This window comes from Pogoniulus pusillus, chromosome 1 (assembly GCF_015220805.1).
Source record: "Pogoniulus pusillus isolate bPogPus1 chromosome 1, bPogPus1.pri, whole genome shotgun sequence".
Lineage (NCBI taxonomy): Eukaryota > Metazoa > Chordata > Aves > Piciformes > Lybiidae > Pogoniulus > Pogoniulus pusillus.
In genome coordinates, this window is record NC_087264.1 from 38,484,881 (window position 1) to 38,506,799 (window position 21,919).

A 21,919-nucleotide genomic window follows, 5' to 3' on the forward strand; every position below is an offset into this window, starting at 1 on the left:
CACAGTACTTGAAGTGGCATTTCACAAAAGAAGAGTAGAGGAGGTGAATCACATTCCTGGGCCTGCTAGCCACATTTCTTTTCATACTGCCCAGGGTATAGCTGACTTTCTGGGCTGTAAACATATGCTGACAAGTCATGTTGAGCTTTTCATCAACCAACACTCCCAAATCCTTCTCAGAGTTGCTATCAATACATTCTCCACACAGCCTGTCCTTCTGCTTCATACTGTCTTGACCCAGGTGCAGGACCTTGCTGAATTTCATGGGGTTTGTACTTCTCAAAGACCCTCTGGACAGCTTTCCTTCCCTCAGTGTGCCAACTATGCCACATAGCTTGGTGTCATTAGCAAACTTGCTGAGGGTGCCTCAATCCTACTGTCCATGCCACCGACAAAGATGTGAAATAGAGCCAGTCGCAATACCAACCCCTGAAGAATGTCACTCATTACTGGTCTCTACTTGGACATAAGCCACTGACCACAACTCTTTAAGTACAGCCACTAAGCCAATTCCTTATCCACTGCATGGTGCCTTCATCAAATCCATGTCTCTCCAATTTAGAGACAAGAATGTATTGCAGGATAGTGTCAAATCAAGTACAAGTAGATGACATCAGTTGCTCTTTCCTTATCCATCAACACTGTAACCCTGTCAAAAGCAGACACCAAATCAGTCAGGCAAAAGTTGCTCTTCTCAAGTCTTGTTGGCTGTTGCAATTCACCTTAGTTTTCATATGCTTTAGCAGTTTCCAGGAGGATCCACTCCATGATCTTGCTGTGCATGACAGTGAGACTGACTGGCATTTTTAAAAATGGGGGTTACACTTCTCCTTTTCCACTCAGCAGCAACTTCACCAGACTGCCACAACTTCCCAAATATGAGGGAGAGTGGCTTCACCAGTTCATACACTGGTTCCCTCAGGACCCATAGATGCAGCTTATGAGGTCCTATGCATTTGTGCACCTTCAGGTTCCTCAGATGAACTGCTTGGGTAATTTTTCAGGGTTTACCCCTGGATACTTGTCCTTGCTTCCACCCTCTACAGGCTTCCTTTTTGTGCTTGAATTTGGCAATCCCCTACCACACCTTGTTTATATGATTCATACAGAAGCATGCATAAAACATCCACATATCAATGTCTAATTGACACAAGGAAGTCCAGCCACTTCCAGGATGCACACAAAGAATATATTTTAAAAGGTTTCATAGTACATACCCTTGTTTTGTCAAATAACTCTGATACCTTCAGAAAAAACCTGCACAAAGGAAACAGCTTCTATTAAAAATTACATTTGAACAGTCTGGTTAGTTTCTAGAGCCCAAAATATAATCTGTGTCTGGTACAAAGGCCTTAAAAGCACTGCTTAGAATTGTAATTCACAGAACTTAGAGGATGTAATAGTTTCAAATTAAAGCACTTCAAACATCTGGGAATTGTGCAACTTAAGAAAAGATAAGGGATAAATAAAGCATAACAAATAGATGGTTTTACTAAAGAATAATTGCACAGCTTTTCATGGATTATTTATGCTTCTGTGAATTAAAACTCCAAACACCACCACCTGTTTCACAGTCCTATGCTATTATCAAGTGTCCTTCACTCAAATTTGAATGCACCTTTTTTTTTTTCCACACAGTAAACATGACACGTGCCCTACTTGGAATTTAGGGAGGCTGAACAACAACATGCCACATTTTCTTCACAGGAGACAATACAGCGATGCAGTGTAACAGCAGACTGAATTCAAGTGAAATTGTGCTATTCTGACAGAAGACAGACATGATTCCTGACAGATGTGAAAGAGACTACCTCAAATCTCAACAATATAATCAAAGTAATCAATATGTAAGCTATGACCAGGTAAGTTAGTAAGTTAACTTTCATCCTCATCTCTTACACATCATCACACTAAGTGTACATGTTCATAAGCATCAACACCAATAAGCTAGTTAACTACATTTTGCTTTCAAACACAGAGTTTATCAGACAAATCACTGGAAGACTAAAGGACAAACATCTGTATGTTAGAGACCTTTTCCTATTTTCAAGGGTTTAGAGACCTCTGTAGATTCCTCCATTTCCTAAGGGCAGTAAAATTGCCAGAACAGCAAAACTATCTTTCAAGATATTGGTAGAGGGAACACTCACAAAAATCAGTACACTCAGTCTGAGACTTGTTCTTGTTGCACATCAGAACAATTAAAACACTTTTTAAAAAAATGGTGCAAGAGTTGGATTTTTTTTCCTTACTCTATTGTGTAATTCTGTACAAGCTGCAGAAAGCAGCACTTTTTTTCCAAGCAAATATCAGAGCAAAATATTAAATAAGCCTATTGCATGCATTAAATACCAAAGAAGAAACTCACTTCATGTGATATAATAAGCTCTGGTTTTCTCATAACAAGAGATCTATGATCTTGAGAGGTCCTCATTAAGAGTGCTACTTAGTTTACCCTTAAGTTATTAACAATATCTTACTTGCATATATCTGTGGAGTCCTGCGTTCCTAATGCATATAATGAAGAACCAATTCTATTGTAGTCATCCGCCACATCTAGAAAAAGAAACAAGCACTTGTTTTACTATTTTAATCCTCTTCTTTCCAAAAATTTGAGGTTCTCTTCAAGAGTAAGTGTTTTTCTGAAAAGAACATAATTTAACACAAAACCAGAAATAAGATTTCAATCCTGTGACTTATGAAGGAAAACTTCACATAAAAGTGGTGCTCTCACCAAACCACAATTTGTCTAGGAATGTTTAACACAATTAGCAACTGCTGGGTAAATTTACTGTGCTCTTTTGTTAGGTTTTGTTTCGGTGGAAGATGTACAGACTCAATGGCTAATGTCTGAATTTAAATCTGAAGTTTAAAGGTATTTGAAAAAAGTATTTTAAAAATCCTAGTCTGTGTTTGAGAGCAGTAAACTGAATACAAGCTTCAATCTACGGAAACACAGTACTATGTGCACAAGACCTTTTCTGGTGCACACCTAATTTTTAGGAAGCCCTCTCCTTTTCAACATGCACTCACTGGTTGAAATATCACTGGTGTTAAAGCATTTTGAACAGTTAAATTAAAAGCAAAGTTTGTAAAGATGTAGAGTTCAACTAGTGAGGTGCTGCTATGATATTAATGATAAAGATCAAATATTTGCACGTTTGTTTTTAGTATAAACTCAAGAGGATTATGAAAATGCTAATGGATCCAAGCAACGAACAGAAAAAGAGACTTCTGAAGTTTATAATTCAAGCAGAATTTTTAGTTTGGCTTTGTTTTTTTAAATAACACAACCTTGTTTTAACAGACTGAGTGGGTCACTTTCCACCCAATTCATTATTTCATACATCCCAAGGGAATCAGTGCAGTTGGTTACAGAGGTATTGGGAAGACATTAACCTCCTTTCTGTTCCTCGTTTAAAAAACTTTCTGCTGGAAACAGTTAAGTCAGTATCTTTTCAAGTCCTGACACTCTGTCCATCATAAGTTATCCATAAACTATAGATTGCCCATTTCCAAAACAAGCTTCCCAGATCATTGCTCTACTCCTCTAGCCAGAATTTCAAGAAGTGCTGTTTGTTCCAATTCAGAGTTTGCTAACAGTTGTCAATACACATCCTAGGCAATTCCAGTCTGAAAACCAGTGAAGCATTGTCTGGAGTTTGACCAACTGTCTCCCACCAGATCTTCTATAACCTAATTTCTAACAGTTTCCCTGTTTCTATAGCCAAATATAAAAAAGCTCTCTCACTGCCTAAAGTTTAGCACGTTACTAACATGAATGAAGTTCAAGTTTCATTTTAGGAAAGCAAAATACCAGAAACCACCTCAGGTGGGAAGTGAATGAAGACACAGGGTCCTTTAGTACTTCATTAAGTGATGATTGACTCTCCTGTTTCCTTAGCACAGACACTGAAGCTAAAATAGACTCCGTCCCCATGTAATCGCAAAAGAAGCAGCTGAAGAGCTCAGTAAATTGTTTAATGTCTCATTCAGTATCTACTTTACAGTCCTTAAAAATGGGGAGATTCAAAAGGGTTTGTGGCCTATAGGTAGCAAAGACAGAATCTGTGAATGAGACACAAACATCAAGAAAGTAGACAGAATTGCACAGTTCAGTTTTTCTTTATCTTGACACAAAAACTTAAAGGTAAGAGAGGTAGGGTTTTTTCTTTGCTTCTTTAAACACAGTAGTCCTCAAGTTTAAAATTAAACAAAATATTTCCCATTTTAAGAAAAAAAGAAACTGCACTGGTGTCCAGTTGTCCCAGATGTCACGTTAGCTAGCATTCAGCTCAGGAAGAGAAATCAAGAGCAAAATGAAAATCTGACCTCAGTAGCAGAGAGTCCTGCAAATCAAGCCACTGACTGTACACATTCCAGTCTCCACTCTGAAAGGCTGAAAAATGGAAACCTGACTTGCCAGTCTAGAACTAATAGCCCAAGTAGGAACTTGCTGATCAGCAAGGTAACAAAAGCTCTAGCATGCCAAAAAATTGCACTGATGAATGAAAGTTCATCCAAATAAGAGAAACTTCATTAGATGTAAAATCACATATCCAACTATATTAACCATATTTACACTTTAAAGACTAAGAAGCAGACCTCAAAAAAATATTATTACAGAAAGTGTTTCTCTTCAAAGGGATAGCATGAACAGCTGTCTTCAGTGTTGCATTAGGCTGTTCTTCTTTTATCTAGTCTGTTATAGCACAGGCTAACCTTCAAAAGTCTGATTGACATTATTTAGACCGTTCAAAGACTACAATTAAAGAAAACAATTTACTCTTTGCATGCAAAAAGAAAACTAAAAGTTACTGCCCCCCCAGAAACCACTTGTGTCTGCTTTAAATGCTAGTACTATTTCCACCCTGGATAATGAACTCACTTTTATGTGATCTTGTCATTTTATCAGATTTGGCAGAAGCATCTTTGACTCGGTTGTGGTATTCTACGAGGAATGTTCTCTCATGTTCAAAGAAGTCATCCACATCCTACAAAAACACAAGCACAATTTAAAAAACAGGATTTCACTCACTGAACAGTGACAGAAGAGAAAATTTGCATGTACTGCTGCTGCTGTGACACGAAATGCAACGGTCCTATTGTCTAAAACACAACTTAAGTAAACTGACTGATAGAACGGTTTTGGTTGGAAGAGGCCTCAAGGATGACCCAGTTCCAAGCCCCTGCCATAGACAGGGAGTCGTCCCACTAGCACAGGTCACTCAAGGCCTCATCCAATCTAGCCTTGAACACCTCCAGGGGAGGGAGCATCCACCTCCCTGGGCAACCTGGTCCAGTGTCTCACTACCCTCACTGTAAAGAACCCTTTCCTCACATCTAGTTTGAATCTCTTCTCTTCCAGTTTAAACCCATTAACCCTTGCCCTGCCATTACAGGACCTTCCAAATAGTCCCTCCCCAGCCTTCCTGTAGGTCCCCTTCAGATACTGGAAGGTCACTATATGGTCTCCTTAAAGCCTTCTCTTCTCCAGGCTGAAAAGCCCCAACTCTTGTAGCCTGTCCTCACAGCAGAGAGGCTTCAGCCCTCTGATCATCTTTGTAGCCCTCCTCTGAACTTGCTCTTTTTTGTGCTGGGGGCTCCAGAACAGTACTCTAGGTGGTGTTGGACGAGAGCAAAAGGGGAGAAATACCTCCCTTGTCCTGCTGGCCATGTTTGCCCTTTTCCAGTCAACAGGAACTTCACCAGTCTGCCATGACCTTTCAAATATGATGGACAGTGGCTTAGCAACTTCATCTGCCAGTTCCCTCAGGACCTGTGCGTGGATCTTGCCAGGCCCCATGGACTTGAGCACATTCAGATTCCTTAGGTGCTCACAAACATGATCTTCGATTATAGTGGGCAGATCTTCCTTCTCCCGGTCTTTACTTTTCCAAGTCCCAGAGGGCACATTGTGCTTGGGGCCCTTGCCATTGAAGACTGAGACAAAGAAGTCATTGAGCACCTCAGCCTTATCCATGTCCTTTGTCACCAGCTCTTCTTTTCCCTTCTGGAAGGGTCCCACATTCTCCCTAGCCCTCCTTTTCTCACTAATATACTTGAAGAAGTTCTTCTTGTTCCCTTTAATGTCCCCAGCCAGATTCAATTCCAGCTGGCCTTTAGCTTTCCTAACCTGAGCTCTGGTTGCACAAACAATTTCTTTGTATTCGTCACAGGTTCCCTGTCCCTGCTTCCACTCTCTGTAGGCTTTCTTCTTGCATCTAAGTGTGTCCAGAAGCTCTTTCTTCATCCATGCAGGCCTCCTCATGTTCTTAACTGCCTTCCTCTTTTTTGGGATGCACTGCTCCTGGGCCTGGAGTAAGTGATCCTTGAACACTGACCAGCTTTCCTGGGGCCCCTTTCCTTCCAGAGTTTTTTCCCATGGCACTGCCAAGGAGGCCCCTGAAGAGGCTGAAATCTGCTCTTCTGAAGTCCTGAGCAGTGAGTTTGCTATGCACCCTCTTTGATGCTTTGAGTATCTTAAACTCTACCATTTGATGGTCACTGCAGCCAAGGCTACCCTTCAGCTTCACTCACTAGCCCCTCCTTGTTAGTGAGGATGAGGTCCAGCATAGCACCTTTTCTTGTGGGTTCCTCTACCACTTGGACGAGGAAGTTATCATCAACGCACTGCAGGAACCTCTTAGATTGCTGGTGCTCTGCTGTGTTGTCCTTCCAACAGATGTCAGAGTGGCTGAAGTCTCCCATGAGGACCAGGGCCTGTGATTATGAAGCTTCTATTTGTTTGTAAAGGGCCTCATCTGCTTCACCTTTCTGATCAGGAGGTCTGTAGCAAACTCCTACTTTGATGTCACCTTTCCCTGCCTTCCCTTTAACCTTTACCCATAAGCTGTCTGTTTTGCATTGCACATCCCCAGGTGGAGCTCCATGGACTCTAGCTTCTCATTGATGTAGAGGGCAACAACCCCTCCCCTTCTCCCCTGCCTGTCCCTCCTGAAGAGTCTATAACCATCTACCCCCAAGCACCAATTGTGAGATCCATCTCACCATGTCTCAGTGATGCCAATGACATCATAACCCTGTAGGCTTCCACATATTTGCAATTCTTCCTGTTTGTTGCCCATGTTCTTTGTGTTAGTGGAGGCATTTCAGTTGTGCCTTTACTGAAGCTGACTCACTGACTGATTTTTCCTGATCTTGGGGAACTCTTTTCTCAGTCTATACTCCAATCCTAGGGGCAGATCTCACCTGTCCATGCTCAGGCACCTCTGTAGCTATGAACCTCTCTCTACCCTTCATGCCATCACTACCATGTGATGTTTTCCTGTTGGCAGCTACCACCTGAACGGGATCTGGCTCATCTCTGCAAGATTTTGACTGCATTATTTTGTCCCCAGCATGCTTCTGGGCAGCAGGTTGAGCCCTTACTAGTCCCCCACTGCTCCCACACTGGTGTGTCCTCCCACATCGTGTCACATGGAAGCCTGATGACTTTATCCGCCTGCCCCTTCACATCCCATTTAAAGCCCTGTCAACTAGCCCTGCAATCTGCTCCACAAAGACCCTCTTCTCCCTTCGAGAGAGGTGTCTCCTGTTTGGTGTCAACAACTCTGGTGCTGTATAGATCGTACATCATCAAAGAGCCCAAACTGATTGTGGTGACACCATCCACAGAGCCATGTATTAAAGACTGTATGCAGCTGCTTAATCCAATGTCTCTGCCATCGGTTGGAATAGTAGAAGAGAAGATTATTTGTGCACCCGAGTCTTGTACCACTTGTCTCAAGGCCCTGAAGTCTTTTTTAATTGTCCTGAGACTAACAGTCATTATTTCTTCTCTTCCTACATGGAAGATCAATAATGGGCAATAGTCTGTAGAGTGCACCAGGCTAGGAATTTTCCTAGCAACATCCCTAAGCCAGGCTCCAGGCAGGCAGCACACCTCCCTATGAGAGGGGTTTGCCCAACATACTGGTCCCTCTGTTCTTCTCACAAGTGAATCCCTTCACAACCTTTCTTCACTTATCTTAGCATGATCTTAAGTTTGATTAAGATTTATAACACAAAGGTATTAAAAGGTATAGATAACTAAACTTGAAGTGCAGGAAATCATTTAGGTACTAACTACCACTATGGTGACAGAAAAACATAATACCTAGAAAAAGGGCAAGGGGGAAATGGAAGACAGACACCTGGTTGTACTGACTCTGCAGTCACAGCAAAGACAGTATGAACTGACAGCTCAGGAATGCTGATCTTTCAAGGTGGGAAATGTAGATAATTTTTCTATTGTCCATATCACAATTTATTTGGTTTATGATCACTTTAAAAACCTCTCTATAACAGCAGAAATGCTCAATACCAAGGAATACCCTGTAATGAGAACTTTGGACAATCTGCCTTTGAAAAGTGCTGATTGTTTTGACTTCAAATGAGATCAAAATCACCTTCTGCAGAATGTCTGTTTGTTACAAAGCAAATCTTTCAACTTTTGGAAAAGTCAAAACAAAACTGAATTTTCATTTTTTTTTAATCTCAGTTACATCCTTGCATCTACTGGAAAAAAACAGTATCACTTGTACTGCATAGCTCTCAAACAGTGGAAGGATGTTACAAGGCTGGTAAAATTCACATTGCATTAGTAACTTCCAAGCAGCTGCCAAAACTAGTGTGGCTTCCCACTATATAAACTGATATGCCTGAGCAGAAAACAGATTATCAATTATCTATGGATTTTAAAATTGCTTCATTTCCTAAAACAGAAGGAAGAATACTATAGGCCTACTTTCTCAGAAGCAATCAGATCAATCCCAGTTATCTTGATTCCAGAGCAACAGGTTCCCTCCCATGCTCTGACTACAGTTCTAAAGTTAGAGACAGTTTTAAAAAAAAACCTTTTTTTGTAAATCTGTGCTTCATTAAAAGGAGGACAACAATGTTAATACAGTTTAAAATCTTGATATGTTCAGCAATATTCACCTTTACTCCTGAAACAATGACACCATCTGCTGATTTAACCATGTTTTTAAAGAAGTCTTCGAGTTTCTCTTTCTTATTTTTTCCACGAACGCTAAGCTGAAAAACAAATTCATTTATCAAGTGAGTTCATTTTCTGGAGGCAATAAAAGCTTTGAAATATATTTTTTAAAAACAGAATTACATAGCACAGCTTGCTACTCCTAAACCATTTTTCTTGCTGTCTGGTTAGTCTTTTACTTTGCACTAATGGGGGTAAGGAACCATGAACCCACAATGACAAACTACTTCACTTCCTAGACTGTTCTTTATGATCTAAAATACTATTCTGGGGGAAATCAACATTCTAGCACCTAATTACCAAATAGACAAGGTGTACATTTCATTTATCAATAATACAGTATTTATCACACTCAGTATAGTTGTTGAGTTAACCTAATATAATCATAGTTTGCTTTTTTTAAGTGTAGAATGGCAAATCTTTTCACTATCAGAAACTACAGAAGCAATCAGGATAATCATGGTTCCAGCCTCCTCACACTTTTCCTGTCCACCATTTAAGTAAACTGAGTTCCTGTATCAGCAAGCATTTCTGCATCAAGCAGCAACAGGATCTTCTGCAACAGACTCAGCCAAGCCAATATTTGTAATGCTGTCTTCAACACTCAAGCCTAACTCCCCCATTTTTTAAAAGCAACTAAAAGCTGTTTGCAGAACACAAGCAACCACCAACTTCAACACTGATTCTCAGTTTGAATAACTCATTAGATCACTGTGCATACAAAGCAGCATTTCTCCATTCAGTGCTGGGGGCATGGAGGGTTGTTCAAAACCTGTGAGCACTGGTGAAAACTTCCCATAGTTATTTATACATAAACTCTTATGAAGTCAAGCCTATCTAATGTAATTATGCCTCCTGTCTATTATATATTCATGGGGCATGATTCGGTGAAGTATTTGGGTATTTGTGCCTGCATAAATCATTCAAGGGTCTCCATACCCCCTTCTCATATTACCTTTTCATGCACTATAGGCACTTTGATGTTTTTCCCATCCGCTTTAGTCACCAACACATAAAATGTTCTATAAACATCCTTTCTTATCTATCTTCTGTATTGATTAAGAGGCAAAGTAAGAGTTTGAAAACAACTTGTGACAAAAACATTATGTTCCAATAATCAATCAAAAACATGTGAAAAACATCCCATGACCAACTGATGCAATAACAAACTCAAGGTCCCCACGAAAACAAAGCAAAAGACAAAAACAACCCAGTGCTGCTAAGGTTTTGCTCTTTGAAATAAGGACAGGCCTAAAGCCTGGCCTCTAAAATGAAAGCCTAAGGTTACAACACCAGAGAGTTATTACGAATCCAGAAAGTACTCTCCACCAACTCAAAAGTAGATAGCAACTCAGTATGTAACAAGCAGATAGCCACATCAGGCCAGTATCAAAAAAAAAAACCCTAAATTTGCACTTACATTACTAACAAGAAGGCTTTAGTTATGAGAATATTTAATTAGAAAACCTCTCTAGGTTCTTAGCAACAGAATTTAGATCACGGTTCCAGAACCTAGAAATTAGCATTTCATCTTTGTTACATCATTCTTCTCCACAAAAAAAAACCCAAAACAAAACAAACAAACCACCCCAAAGAGCGGACAAGTGTAACCTCAAATGAAGTCATCACCAAAAGCTAATCTTCATAATCCAAAACATATTGGATTGCCATTAATGCTTTTTTCCCCAGGTGGTGGAAATTCATTTAGTCTGTAAGAATTCATTTTCCTAACTTTTAAAATACAAATATGCCTGGTATGAAGGAATTGATGCCATTTGCTTCAGGAGGTAAAGCCCTCTTAATCAATTTTCCACCCTTCCATAAAAGTACATCTTGATTTCTCTTGCCAGCAATTCAGTTTTCAATACTCACATCCTGATTATATTCCAAGAACACATGGAAATTTAAATCCTTTCTCAAAATAGGATGTGCTGCCACGCGACACAAAAACACTTCATGCATTGCAACTGTCTTCTTGAATATTGCCAAATACTCACTGAAAACAAAAAAACAAGACAGACATAAAAATTTTGCAGGAAGCAATTAAGCTTGAGATAAGCCTAGTGAGCAGATTTAAGAGATCCTCAGTAAAGATATAAAATTATAAGCTGATACAGAAGAGGTCGTGACTCCAATATTTCATATATGCCTACATAAATAATGTAATGTTAATTCTACAAGGAAATTTGAAGCCCTAACATATTACAGAGAGATTTTTAATGAAGACTCAACAATTACCTTCTAATTTTTAAGGCTAGCTAACACAAACTGATTTGCTGAAAGTGTCTTCAATTTCCTTTCCCCAACTTCCTAAACATCAAGAAATTGAGATAGACTACACTAGGTACCATGTAGCTGATGTGTAAATTCCTTCCTCCCCATCTCCATCCCCTTGCCTATTTGCACCCTCCTTACTTATTTAAACATTCATGTAGCTTTGTAAGATTTTTTAGATAGCAGTCTTTTTATTCCATGTTAAAGCATCTAGCCTTTTTGAGTCAAAGCTTACGTGGATGTCTTGCTTCATAGTGGTTCTAAAAGTGAAATTCAGTGCTGCATTTGGTAGGTAGAATAAAAAAAAATTGTTTAACTGTGGCAACTGCATAGCTGTCCAGTTCAGCCAACTTTAAAGCAGTTACTGATTTGTGACTTGAAGGCATTCTTACCAAGGTAAGTTTATTAGAATTCATTTTGCTTTGCAAATTCAATTAGCAAGTTGTAACTTGTCTGGAAATGAGGGAGGGGCTCTTTTCCCCACTCTGAGGTGAAATGATAGTCAACACTTTTGCTTCCACTATGTGCAAGGAGGTTAAGATTTACATACCAGCAAACCGGCAGGGTCAGTGTTGGGAGATGTTTGATCTCAGTGAGAGTAGTAGTCATTCAGTGAAGACAAAAAAGGAGGATGCAGAGGATGGAGGTGGCAGTAGAAGAAACCCAAAGTTTTCTGTGTTATCCAACCCCTAACCAGACCACAAGAGAATCATGATCAGGGCCGCTGGAAAACCACAGATTCTTTAAAATCTATAGTGTTTTGCTAATTTCCAGTTTTCTGCACATGAAGTGTATATCTACTCTGCTATAAGTCATGTTGTACATAACATTAATACAGAGCTTTTTAAGATATTTGCTCACAGCAGCTGAAGTTCGAAGAGAAAGCAGCAGTTCTAAGAGTTCTATGTACTTTTCTTGCCAATTCAGAGCTCTTGATAGAAGCAGTCTAGAAGCAGCGTAAATATACACTTGAAAACTGAAACCAATGACAGGAAAAAGACCAAAGAAGTGAATGCATGGTAAGGAAAGTGGATGAAGCAAGGCGAAACTTCACTGTGTAACTTGATATGCAACAAAAAGCCTTAGAGCACATATTTCAATACATATTAATTTCATGTTAAAGGAAAACACTATTTTCTCCTTGTGGAAAAAAAAAGTGAAAAAATATTGTTTTCTAGTAATCTCCACATTTCTTGGGGAACAGATCATTGGCATCTATGTTTACAGTGCCAACCGCATGTAACCACTCTATGTATAAAAACCTTAGTCTTGTTATGCTTATAAAATGTGGAACATCACAACTAAAAAAGACAGAGGCTTCCTCTTCCCTTTGCAGGTGTTCTGTGAAGAAGAGGATCTAACTATCCTTTTTTCCTTGCAAAACAATGCTCAATATCAAGTTGCTGGGGTTTGGTTTTTTTCAGAAGATCTTCCACTAAATTATTTCTACAATTTTCCTAATGGCTCTGATCATGATCACCCAGATAACGCTGATTATGTAGTACCTGGATTCCCAAGTCTACATCTAAGAACCATTACAGTGAAATCAGAAACATGGGACAGCAAACAGCATTAAAAGTTGAGGGATATATATTAAAATAAAAGTAGCAATGAGGTCTACATACGCTTCCAGTTCTTGTTTCATCTTGGTGAATTCTTCTTTAGTCATTGATCCTTCCCCTTCTCCAAGTTTCTGCAACTTCTCCCTTGAGGCATCAAAGTCAGGCCTGGGGGGCGCTGGTGGAATCTGGAATTGAATCAGGGGTGGGGTTTAATTGCTCATCCTCTCAGTCAAACAACATCCATTCAGTACAGGAACTGCAGACTGCCTGAAGCGTTTTAATATATGGCTTCCTGTTTCATGATTCATTAGAGCACTTATGGATGAAGTCTCTCATTCACAAGTTGTATTCACATGCTGTATTACTATGCCAATTTTAGCCAAGTGTCCTTTAAGATTACTAAAGTATTAACTAATTGCTTCAGTAGTTGAACTACAACAGAAACCAAATAATACCTAACTTTCCCACGACACTGAATTAGAACTTGAAATCATTGTTTTATAATTAGTTTTGGTTTAACTTATTTGGTAAGCATGATTTCTTATTTAAAGAAAAAAAAAATCCAGAACTGTTTTCACACCATCCATTTATAACATCACAAAACTTTACACTAAAGAAAACATTCCATATTGTTTGCAGACACTAATTCGTTATTGCAGTACTGTTGACATTAAAGAAACACCTGTTGAAATAACAAAGCACACAGTAAACAAATCCCTAGGTTAATCTTGTAATATAGCATATTAACTTTGAAAAAGAAAATACCACAAACTAATCCTGAATTGTTGTCCTTAAAGGGACACATGACAAAGCTAAACTATGCTAAAATTCTAGGTCATCAATATTGGCCCATTACAAAAAAAAAAAGAAAAATCTATGCAGTCAACTGTCTGAAACCAGTTGAGGATCTGGTCCCTTCAAGCAGCTTTTCTGACTAAAGTAAGATTAGCATGACACAGATTATTTCATCATACTGTAGCCAACTAGTCCACTTCAAAGTACATGCTTACTTCCTGAATCAGCAGACAACCCACACAGAAACAAAAAATTGAATACTTAACTTTCATACCAAGATGTCAAATATATGTAACTGTAATTCAAGTATGAACAGCAGCAATCATTTTACATAGGCAACATTATAAGGTGACTATTTTAGAACCTTTGTTCCTCAGAAGCCTGAAGCAAAGTTCCAAACATTAAGTGTATTAAGGTTCTCTATAGTTCTAGATGGTATTTTAATTGTTTTTTTTTTTTCCTTCAACTGGTTTATGGTAAAGTCATTCTGATCTTCATAATGAAAACTGGAAATGTCTAACTACTAGAGCTCTGTTACTGCACTCTGCCATCCCAGCTAAAACAAAGACAACATGAAACTTATGACTGAGTTAAATACCAGCTTGCAAAAACAATACCCTCAAGTTATACAGTTCACCTATATCCCACACTTAACACACTTTAACACTTAAAACCTGCTTGGATATAGATTAACTACTCACTCCTTAGAAGTGAAAGACAACAAAGTACAACAACTACAGTAACTTTCCTCCAAGCTTTGCTTCAACCATTAACTATACATAACTGCATAAAATGAGGCATTAAAGCATCTGATTCTACAAGGAATGAACATCTGCCATTTCAATTGCATTTAAAAACAGACACAAGTACTTTTGATACAGCCCACAGACAACAGTGCCCCTAAACCAAAAGAGCTGTAATACTTACAATATAGCCAGCATAGTCCTCATTCTCAACAAAAGAATCATGAAGCCAAATAAACTCTTCATGTTGCCGGACAACAGAAAATTCATTTTGTTTGAAATTTGGTAAAGAGCTCTAGAATGTGAAAAGGAAGAATTATGAAGTAAAAACCCAAGCAAAAACAAACCACACACACCAAAAAAAAACCCTCAAACCTAAATCGAATGTTTTTCTTTATTTTCTGAAACACACTTTGAAGGAACAACAAAAATATCCCTGTAATAATAATTTACTTATTAAAAAAAAAAAAGTTGTACAGCAATAATTACACCTATCTTAATTAGCAAAGCAATTAATTACAAGTTGCTTAAAGAGGCTGCAGAGCCTCCACTCTCAGAACCCAAATGGGCAAGTCCTAAACAATGTGCTTCACCCCAATTTAATGGCATGAGCAAGGGTGGAAATGGAACTAAGTATCTCCAGAAATACTATTCAGCCTCAAGTTTTCTGTGATTCTGCAATCAATAAACATCCAAACGCAAAAAAATAAGAAAAGTCCTTAATGAGTAGTAACTAAAAATGATTCTTCAGTGCAATTCCATAATGAAATATGTACGTTTAGAATCTGAAACCACAGCTAATCTAATAAAAAAACCTGCAGTGAAGAATACTGAGGTATATTAAAGACTCTACCTGCAAATAGGCCAATTAATAAACATGGGAATGGCATGACAACAGATCAGTACCAAAAAATGAGCAACACATTACTTCTAAAGTTTTGTAACCTCAGCTTTTTACTCATCTTTTTCTTAAGCACTGCAGCTCCACAGTTGCGAGAGATGATGCTACTTTCTCACTTCCTATGGACTGTGTTACACTTGTTTCAATAAACAGTTTAAGCAAACTTTCTTTTCTATGTAATTAAGAAAAATGTTCAGTCTACAAACTCAGGCACTCACCTTTGTATGGACAGTGAATTTCACTTTGTCCCTCTCACTGAGCGCATCTGAGATATCCACTTGCAGCGCAGCATCAGTCTGGAGATCTACATTTATCTGTCTAAGCTAAGAAAGAAAAAAAATCTATTTAGCTTTTTTTTTTTTTTTAAGTTAATTATCTTTCCCTTTTTCTTCCCTTGAAAAGAATCCTGATAATTTTGATCCTGCAATGCTGAACATCCTTAGAAGACTAAGGACACATGAGTTTTGTTTTATGGTGCAACAATCGTACAAATAATTTTGTTTACCATGCTCATTAGTGGATCCTTTTTTTTTTTCAGTATATTGCTAACCTGCTAGCAATTGAGATGCTCAGGACAAAGTACATTTACAGACAGCAGCAAATTTGGCAGGTTCTTCCTGCTCATTTTTCCTTTCACTCCCCCTCCTCCTAATTAACAACTTGTTCTAAGTGAATGTACTTGTAAAAGTAATTGTAAAAGTAAAAATATTAAGGAGAAAAGTGGTCTTATATTTCAAATAAATAACAGTTATAAAAGATCTAGTCTGCTCACACTGTTTCACACCATTCCTTTGTTTGACATTTCCTGTAATACAATGAAAAAGCTTACAAAACACCCTGAAATCCAAACTCAAGATTTCAGTCTCTTTGAAAGTCATCAGAACTGGCAAAAGTGGGAGGAATAGACTTTCCCCCCCCCAACAAGACATGAAGCTTGAGTTCTCTCATGAAATAACTACAAAGTCATGCTAAAAAGAAAATGAGACAATGATCAAATATAGATAAATTGGAAGATTATCTGAACACTGCAATGTTTGTCAGTAATCAAACCAAGGGCTTCAACAGTACTGGTGAAACTCATTTCATCTAGATTCCAACTAGAAATTCCCCTTGCACCCTTGTTCTACAGCAATTTGTCCCATAACAATTTCATTGTTATGATCAACAGGCATTCAGAAGATCTTTACAAGTACTAAAGCCAATTTTTAAATGTTTTCTAATCACACTGTCAAAAAATATTTCAACATCATGCTCTGGGGCTTATGTTTTTTGGCACTGTTTTCTTTAATGCTTGCTTTTTTCCATAGAAATATCATTCTACAGTATAAAAACATTTTGCCATATAAAGATACAGACTTTCTCCCCACAAATTTGTTCAGACTGCATTCTGAAGTCTGTACTCAAGTACAAAAATGCCTTAAGTATCAGCCACACACAGTACAAAGGTTACACATGAGAAGATTTTGAAGGTAACACTGCAAGGCACTGAACAGCACTAGGAGAAAAGCATCAACTGCCACATCTTGTTTTCCACCAGTTATCTTAATCCTTAAATCACAATGGTCAACACTCACTTTAGTTTTCTTGTTGACCTCAATGAATGGACAACTTTGCTGCTTATGTAGCAGCAACCAGACCAATTTACCTTAGAATTACTGTATTAAAGTAAACCAAAATCACATAGTCTAGCATATTCTGCTAGGATAGCAAAACAGCTCAATAGCTATTACACAAACAGTAATATTTTTTTCTTACAGCAAAGCTGGAAATCATTAAAACCACTACACAGTAACATATTCACACATGTGACTCAGGCATTGCTTTTTGTTTTGTTTTCCCAAGGTTTAGGGGGTCACTGCCTCACACAAAGGCATATTATCATGCAACAATCCACTGCGGCTCACTTCTGAGAAGCAAAATCTCTTAGCTCCTACTGAGTTTCCTCTGTGTTTAACATCTAATTTAGGAAAGAAAAATACAATCTGACATACCAGTGTCTGCCTTATGTCATGACACCACATTTTTCAGCTTGTATAAAAGTTTTTGGTAATTACACCGTCTGGAGTACAATTTTTCTCCAGTCCCCTACAATACCTTAATATACAGAATAATCTCAGCAAATAATCTGGACTATCCAAACAGTATTTTTGTCACAGGTCACAACATTTTCTACTAATTTGCTCCATTAAGAAAAAATGATACAATACAAAATTCTAAAATTCAAGTTAGTCACTAATGCATCTGTGGTCTCTAGTGCTACACATCCTGAGCACATCGACTATTCACATCCTTAGAAACAAAATGCTTATCTACTACTTAAACATTACAACTTTACTCATGACATACAACTGTACAAGACTCTTTGTTTGATGTATACCAAGTTAAGTTTGTAACAGTTTTGAAGAGTTTAATCATGTTAAATTATGCTGTGCAGCCTGACTGCCAACAGGGAATATTTTCATCTGCAATAGAAATGAAGCTTTTATGAGAGGTGTCAAAGGCAATCAGAAAGTTGAAGGATTTTTAAGTGTATTCACATGACAAAGTGGTTCACCTTGCATTACTGGGTATTGTAATCACAAACATTATCACACTACAAACTTAAGACATATCTTCATCATTACTTTCAATAGCAAACTGCCATCAACACATGGTTTTCTGGTAATGAAGGAAGTAGATAATGGGAAGAAAAACCAAGGCTACATAACTAGATTTGAATGAAAACTGAAAGTACTTGAATTCTAGAAAACATGGAAGGGGGATACAGTCCCTTATTTCTCACTCCAACTCCCCCCAGTCTAACATATGCAACATAGCACATTAAATTTATGCTTGGATACATGCTTTACACCCAGGCTGAACAACCTGCAATGGCAGAAAGCCGAACTTAATTTAGCTGCTTTAGTTTCCTATGCTATTCCAAGAAGGTCCTTCTTTTATTCAAAGGGTCTAGAAAATACCAGAAGCCAAAGGAAGGGCTAAGCGATGTTGCAGTACTAAAAGAGAACACAATGCAATGAAAGGATTTAGCGCCTAAGCTCTTGCTTACGGATCAATTATACTTCAAATGCTAATGGAAGGAAGCTGGTAGAGACAATGGAAACAACCAAACCTCACATTCCTAGGTAATGTCATGTATTAACAACGGTAGCTTCTATAGTCCAAGCTCTTTCGAAAGCCTTAGAGAAGGATTCTTTCTTTAGTGGAGCCTTTACAGGCAGATGAATACACAGAGCAAAAGCAACAAACAACACTTTTACAACAAAAGATTAGAAAGTGTCATCACAGCATTACGTTTCCAGCAGACTTGATCTAAGGGATAGTTCATTTCCTCCACATGAGTAGATAACAGCACTAGCCAAGTAGTCTAAAGTTCATATAGGTACAAGACACACAAGACAGTACCAGTAAAGCAACACTATACCACCTGTCAAAGCACATATTGTTTACATTAGAGAGCAGAAGTAACTCCCAACAAGAACCGAGTTCCTCCAAGCAAACTCAATAGTATTTTCCTAAGTTAGGCTTAGAGAAACAATTCCCACAAGTTCATTTTATGCAGACCATTTATAATAAGTTCCTTCTACAGACCACCCACTGCTACTTCCTCAAAGATGATTCTCTCAGTGCTGTTTTACAGAGGTTCCACAGTGTAACACAACTGTCTGAGAATTATTGTTCTGTGTGGCACCAGTACGACTTCCAGCCTTCTTTTCAACCCGTCATCTCCACCTTAAACTTAACTGTAGCCGATGATGTAGCATGACTCCGGCAGTTAAAAGTAGTTGTCACAGCAGTATGTGAATTCTAGAGATATCCAAACTAAAAGCTCAATACTCTAACCAGAAGTTGCCCTCCATGCTTTAAAATAAAGGCTTGACTTATGTATCTTTTAATCCCAGAGGAAGGTGAGAAACTCGAATGAGGGGAAACACTTTATGAAAAGTTTGTTTTTACTACTGCTACTAAGAAAGTTAGTGTTTTGAAGATCAAAGCACAGCAAATCCATTCATGAGTAGACTGTCAGTATTGGTTTTTATTAGATTTTCTGTATCACAATCAAAATCATGCAGATAACCTGCTGCTTTAACGCCAAAGATTTATATAACAATGAAAAAAAGTGACAACAGTGACTGAAAACAGAAAGATAAAAAGACAAGGAAAGAAGGAGGACACTGATCTGGTTTGTTTGGTCCTGGAGGAAGATGGGGGAGGGAAAAAAAAAAGGACTGCACTTGGCCAAGAGAGATGATGTAAGTTGTCCAACAGTACAAACAAGACTGCTAAGAGATTTCTTAAGGCTTTCAAATTAGCTTGTGAACTCTGACTACCTGTAGCCTTAGAGGGAAAACTAATAACCAAACAAACAAGTTTGAGGCAAGATCAGATCTGCATTGTTATGTTCTACCTGCACCTTCAGATAAAGACAACTTAACTGTGCACTTCGATGCCTGTTCCTAAATACCAGGGACAATCTATTTAAAACACAATTACAAAATTAACAAGTTCTTCAGTCCTTGCACTCAAAAGGACAACAACCTCCACCTACTCACTTTTTAATCTAGCATTCTTATTAAAGCAGCTGTCTAATTAAAGGTAAAATAAATATAGTGACCAGAACTGACCTACTGCAATCTACAATTCCTTTTAAAACTTCTGGTCATAACCTGGAACATGAAGAGCAGTGAATTTCTACCACATGCATACAGTCAAAATTAACTTAGTATTTAACATTATATTTGATGGTTCTGAATGGCACAGATGGTAAAAGGGATACCAACACATTGTTTTTCAGGTGTTGTATTTCTTTGTATTATACTGGATGTAGTCACTTTACTAACCAGAAAGAGCCACGGTAACCTCAGCAACCCAGAAGCTGCTGTCCTACCTTGTTTACAGTCAGTCTTTCTCAAGATACTAACCAACACGGGTAATCATCCCAATTAAGATAGCTGATCTGTTGCTTAATTGAGGCAGTCATGTTAAAAAGAGATGGATTCAGCAGTCAGAAGAGAGACGGAGGCCAGAACAGCAGGGCACAGAAGAAAGGTTTCCTCAGTAAGGCACTTAATTGTGGCATCATGTCTCAACAACAGAACTTCTTTTCAATAGACAGTTTATTATGCAGCGTGTGCCTGCAGTGTAAACGCCCCACTATTATATACGGGAGTCTCTAGGGCACTAAGAGAGAAGACAGTGCAGGAAGATTCCACTTAGGCCCAGACTCAGGATTAAAGATGGAATCTAGTGCTCTCCACAAGGCTGGTCAACCTGGTCAGGGCCACAGTACAATCTGGGTGTGTGCGGGGGGAGGGAAGCACGTATCAGAGGAGGGAAGGACGCACAGAGGAAATAGGAATCTCTACCAATATACACGATCTCCTCTTCAAGCCATTAAAAAAAAAACTCACGGGAAAAAAAATCAATGAGCCCTTCCAAAACTTGAGTGGCTGAACAATGAAAAATTCAAAGCAAAACACACAGAGGCAGGCGCTAATTTTAGAGGGACGCTGTGCCGTTTCCAAGCCAGCAGATCCCGGCAGACAAACACCCTGAACCCTAACGGCCCGTCGACCCTCGGGATCCCGCGTCCCTCTGGTACCCACGCAGCGGGCTGGGGCCAGGCGGCAGCTGGAGGCCCCCCCGAAGGAGGCGGCCAGTTCTACCCTCCCCCAGTCGCCCCAACCCCGGAGCACTGGGGTCCCTAACACCTCCCCGCGGCACTTACACCTCGGTCCTCCTCCGAGAGAAAATCTGGGCCGTCGTCCGAGCCTTCCTGCTGGGGACGAAGAGGAGGAGGTGGAGTGGGCCGGAGGGGCGCCAAGGGGCACAGCCGGCAGCAGAAAGGGAAGTGGGGAGGGGGGGGAGAAAACAAAGCACACAGGTTAGCGACCCGGCCGCACACGCCCGACCCGCCCCGCCCCGGCACGGCGGCCGCCTCAAGACCCACCATCATGGCTGCTAGCAGCGCTCCGCGCCCGCCGGCCCGCCCGGAGCCCAGCGGCGAGGCGGAGCTGCGGCACGCGGGGCGGGGCGCGGCGCGCGGGGAGGCGGCGGCGGCCTGCACCTCTCGCGAGGGCGCGGCTGGCGCGGAGCTGCGCTGCTCCCCGCGCGGCGCGGGAGGCGGGGGCAGAGCGGGGCAGAGCGGGGCAGAGGCGGGCAGAGCGGGGCAGAGGCGGGCAGAGGGGGGCAGAGCGGGGCAGAGGGGGGCAGAGGGGGGCAGAGCGGGGCAGAGGGGGGCAGAGCCGGGCAGAGGGGGGCAGAGCCGGGCAGAGGGGGGCAAAGCGGGGCAGAGCCGGGCAGAGGGGGGCAGAGGCGGGCAGAGCAGCGGGGCAGAGGCGGGCAGAGCGGGGCAGAGCCGGGCAGAGGGGGGCAGAGCCGGGCAGAGGTGGGCAGAGCGGGGCAGAGGCGGGCAGAGGGGGGCAGAGGGGGGCAGAGCAGGGCAGAGGGGGGCAGAGCCGGGCAGAGGGGGGCAGAGCCGGGCAGAGGGGGGCAAAGCGGGGCAGAGCCGGGCAGAGGGGGGCAGAGGCGGGCAGAGCAGCGGGGCAGAGGCGGGCAGAGGTGGGCAGAGCAGGGCAGAGGGGGGCAGAGCCGGGCAGAGGGGGGCAGAGCCGGGCAGAGGCGGGCAGAGCGGGGCAGAGGG

At 40.4% G+C, this 21,919-nt stretch overlaps 1 protein-coding gene across 2 annotated transcripts in view; it reads right to left on the bottom strand.

The window, feature by feature from the left end:
* The window catches only part of SNX6 (sorting nexin 6), a 31,138-nt gene extending 9,832 nt beyond the window's left edge, over positions 1-21,306 (bottom strand). The window contains exons 1-10 of one of the 2 annotated variants that reach the window (XM_064148710.1): positions 21,227-21,306; positions 21,005-21,052; positions 15,495-15,599; positions 14,560-14,670; positions 12,901-13,022; positions 10,874-10,997; positions 8,944-9,039; positions 4,889-4,994; positions 2,481-2,556; positions 1,218-1,257 (exon numbers count right to left, since the gene is read on the bottom strand). In XM_064148710.1, the coding sequence (XP_064004780.1) occupies positions 1,218-1,257; positions 2,481-2,556; positions 4,889-4,994; positions 8,944-9,039; positions 10,874-10,997; positions 12,901-13,022; positions 14,560-14,670; positions 15,495-15,599; positions 21,005-21,052; positions 21,227-21,232 (834 nt within the window). In that variant the 5' untranslated portion in view covers positions 21,233-21,306. Of the gene's footprint in view, positions 1-1,217; positions 1,258-2,480; positions 2,557-4,888; positions 4,995-8,943; positions 9,040-10,873; positions 10,998-12,900; positions 13,023-14,559; positions 14,671-15,494; positions 15,600-21,004; positions 21,056-21,226 lie in introns of both variants that reach the window. The other variant, XM_064148705.1, reaches the window with a different exon arrangement.
* Positions 21,307-21,919: the final 613 nt, after the last annotated feature.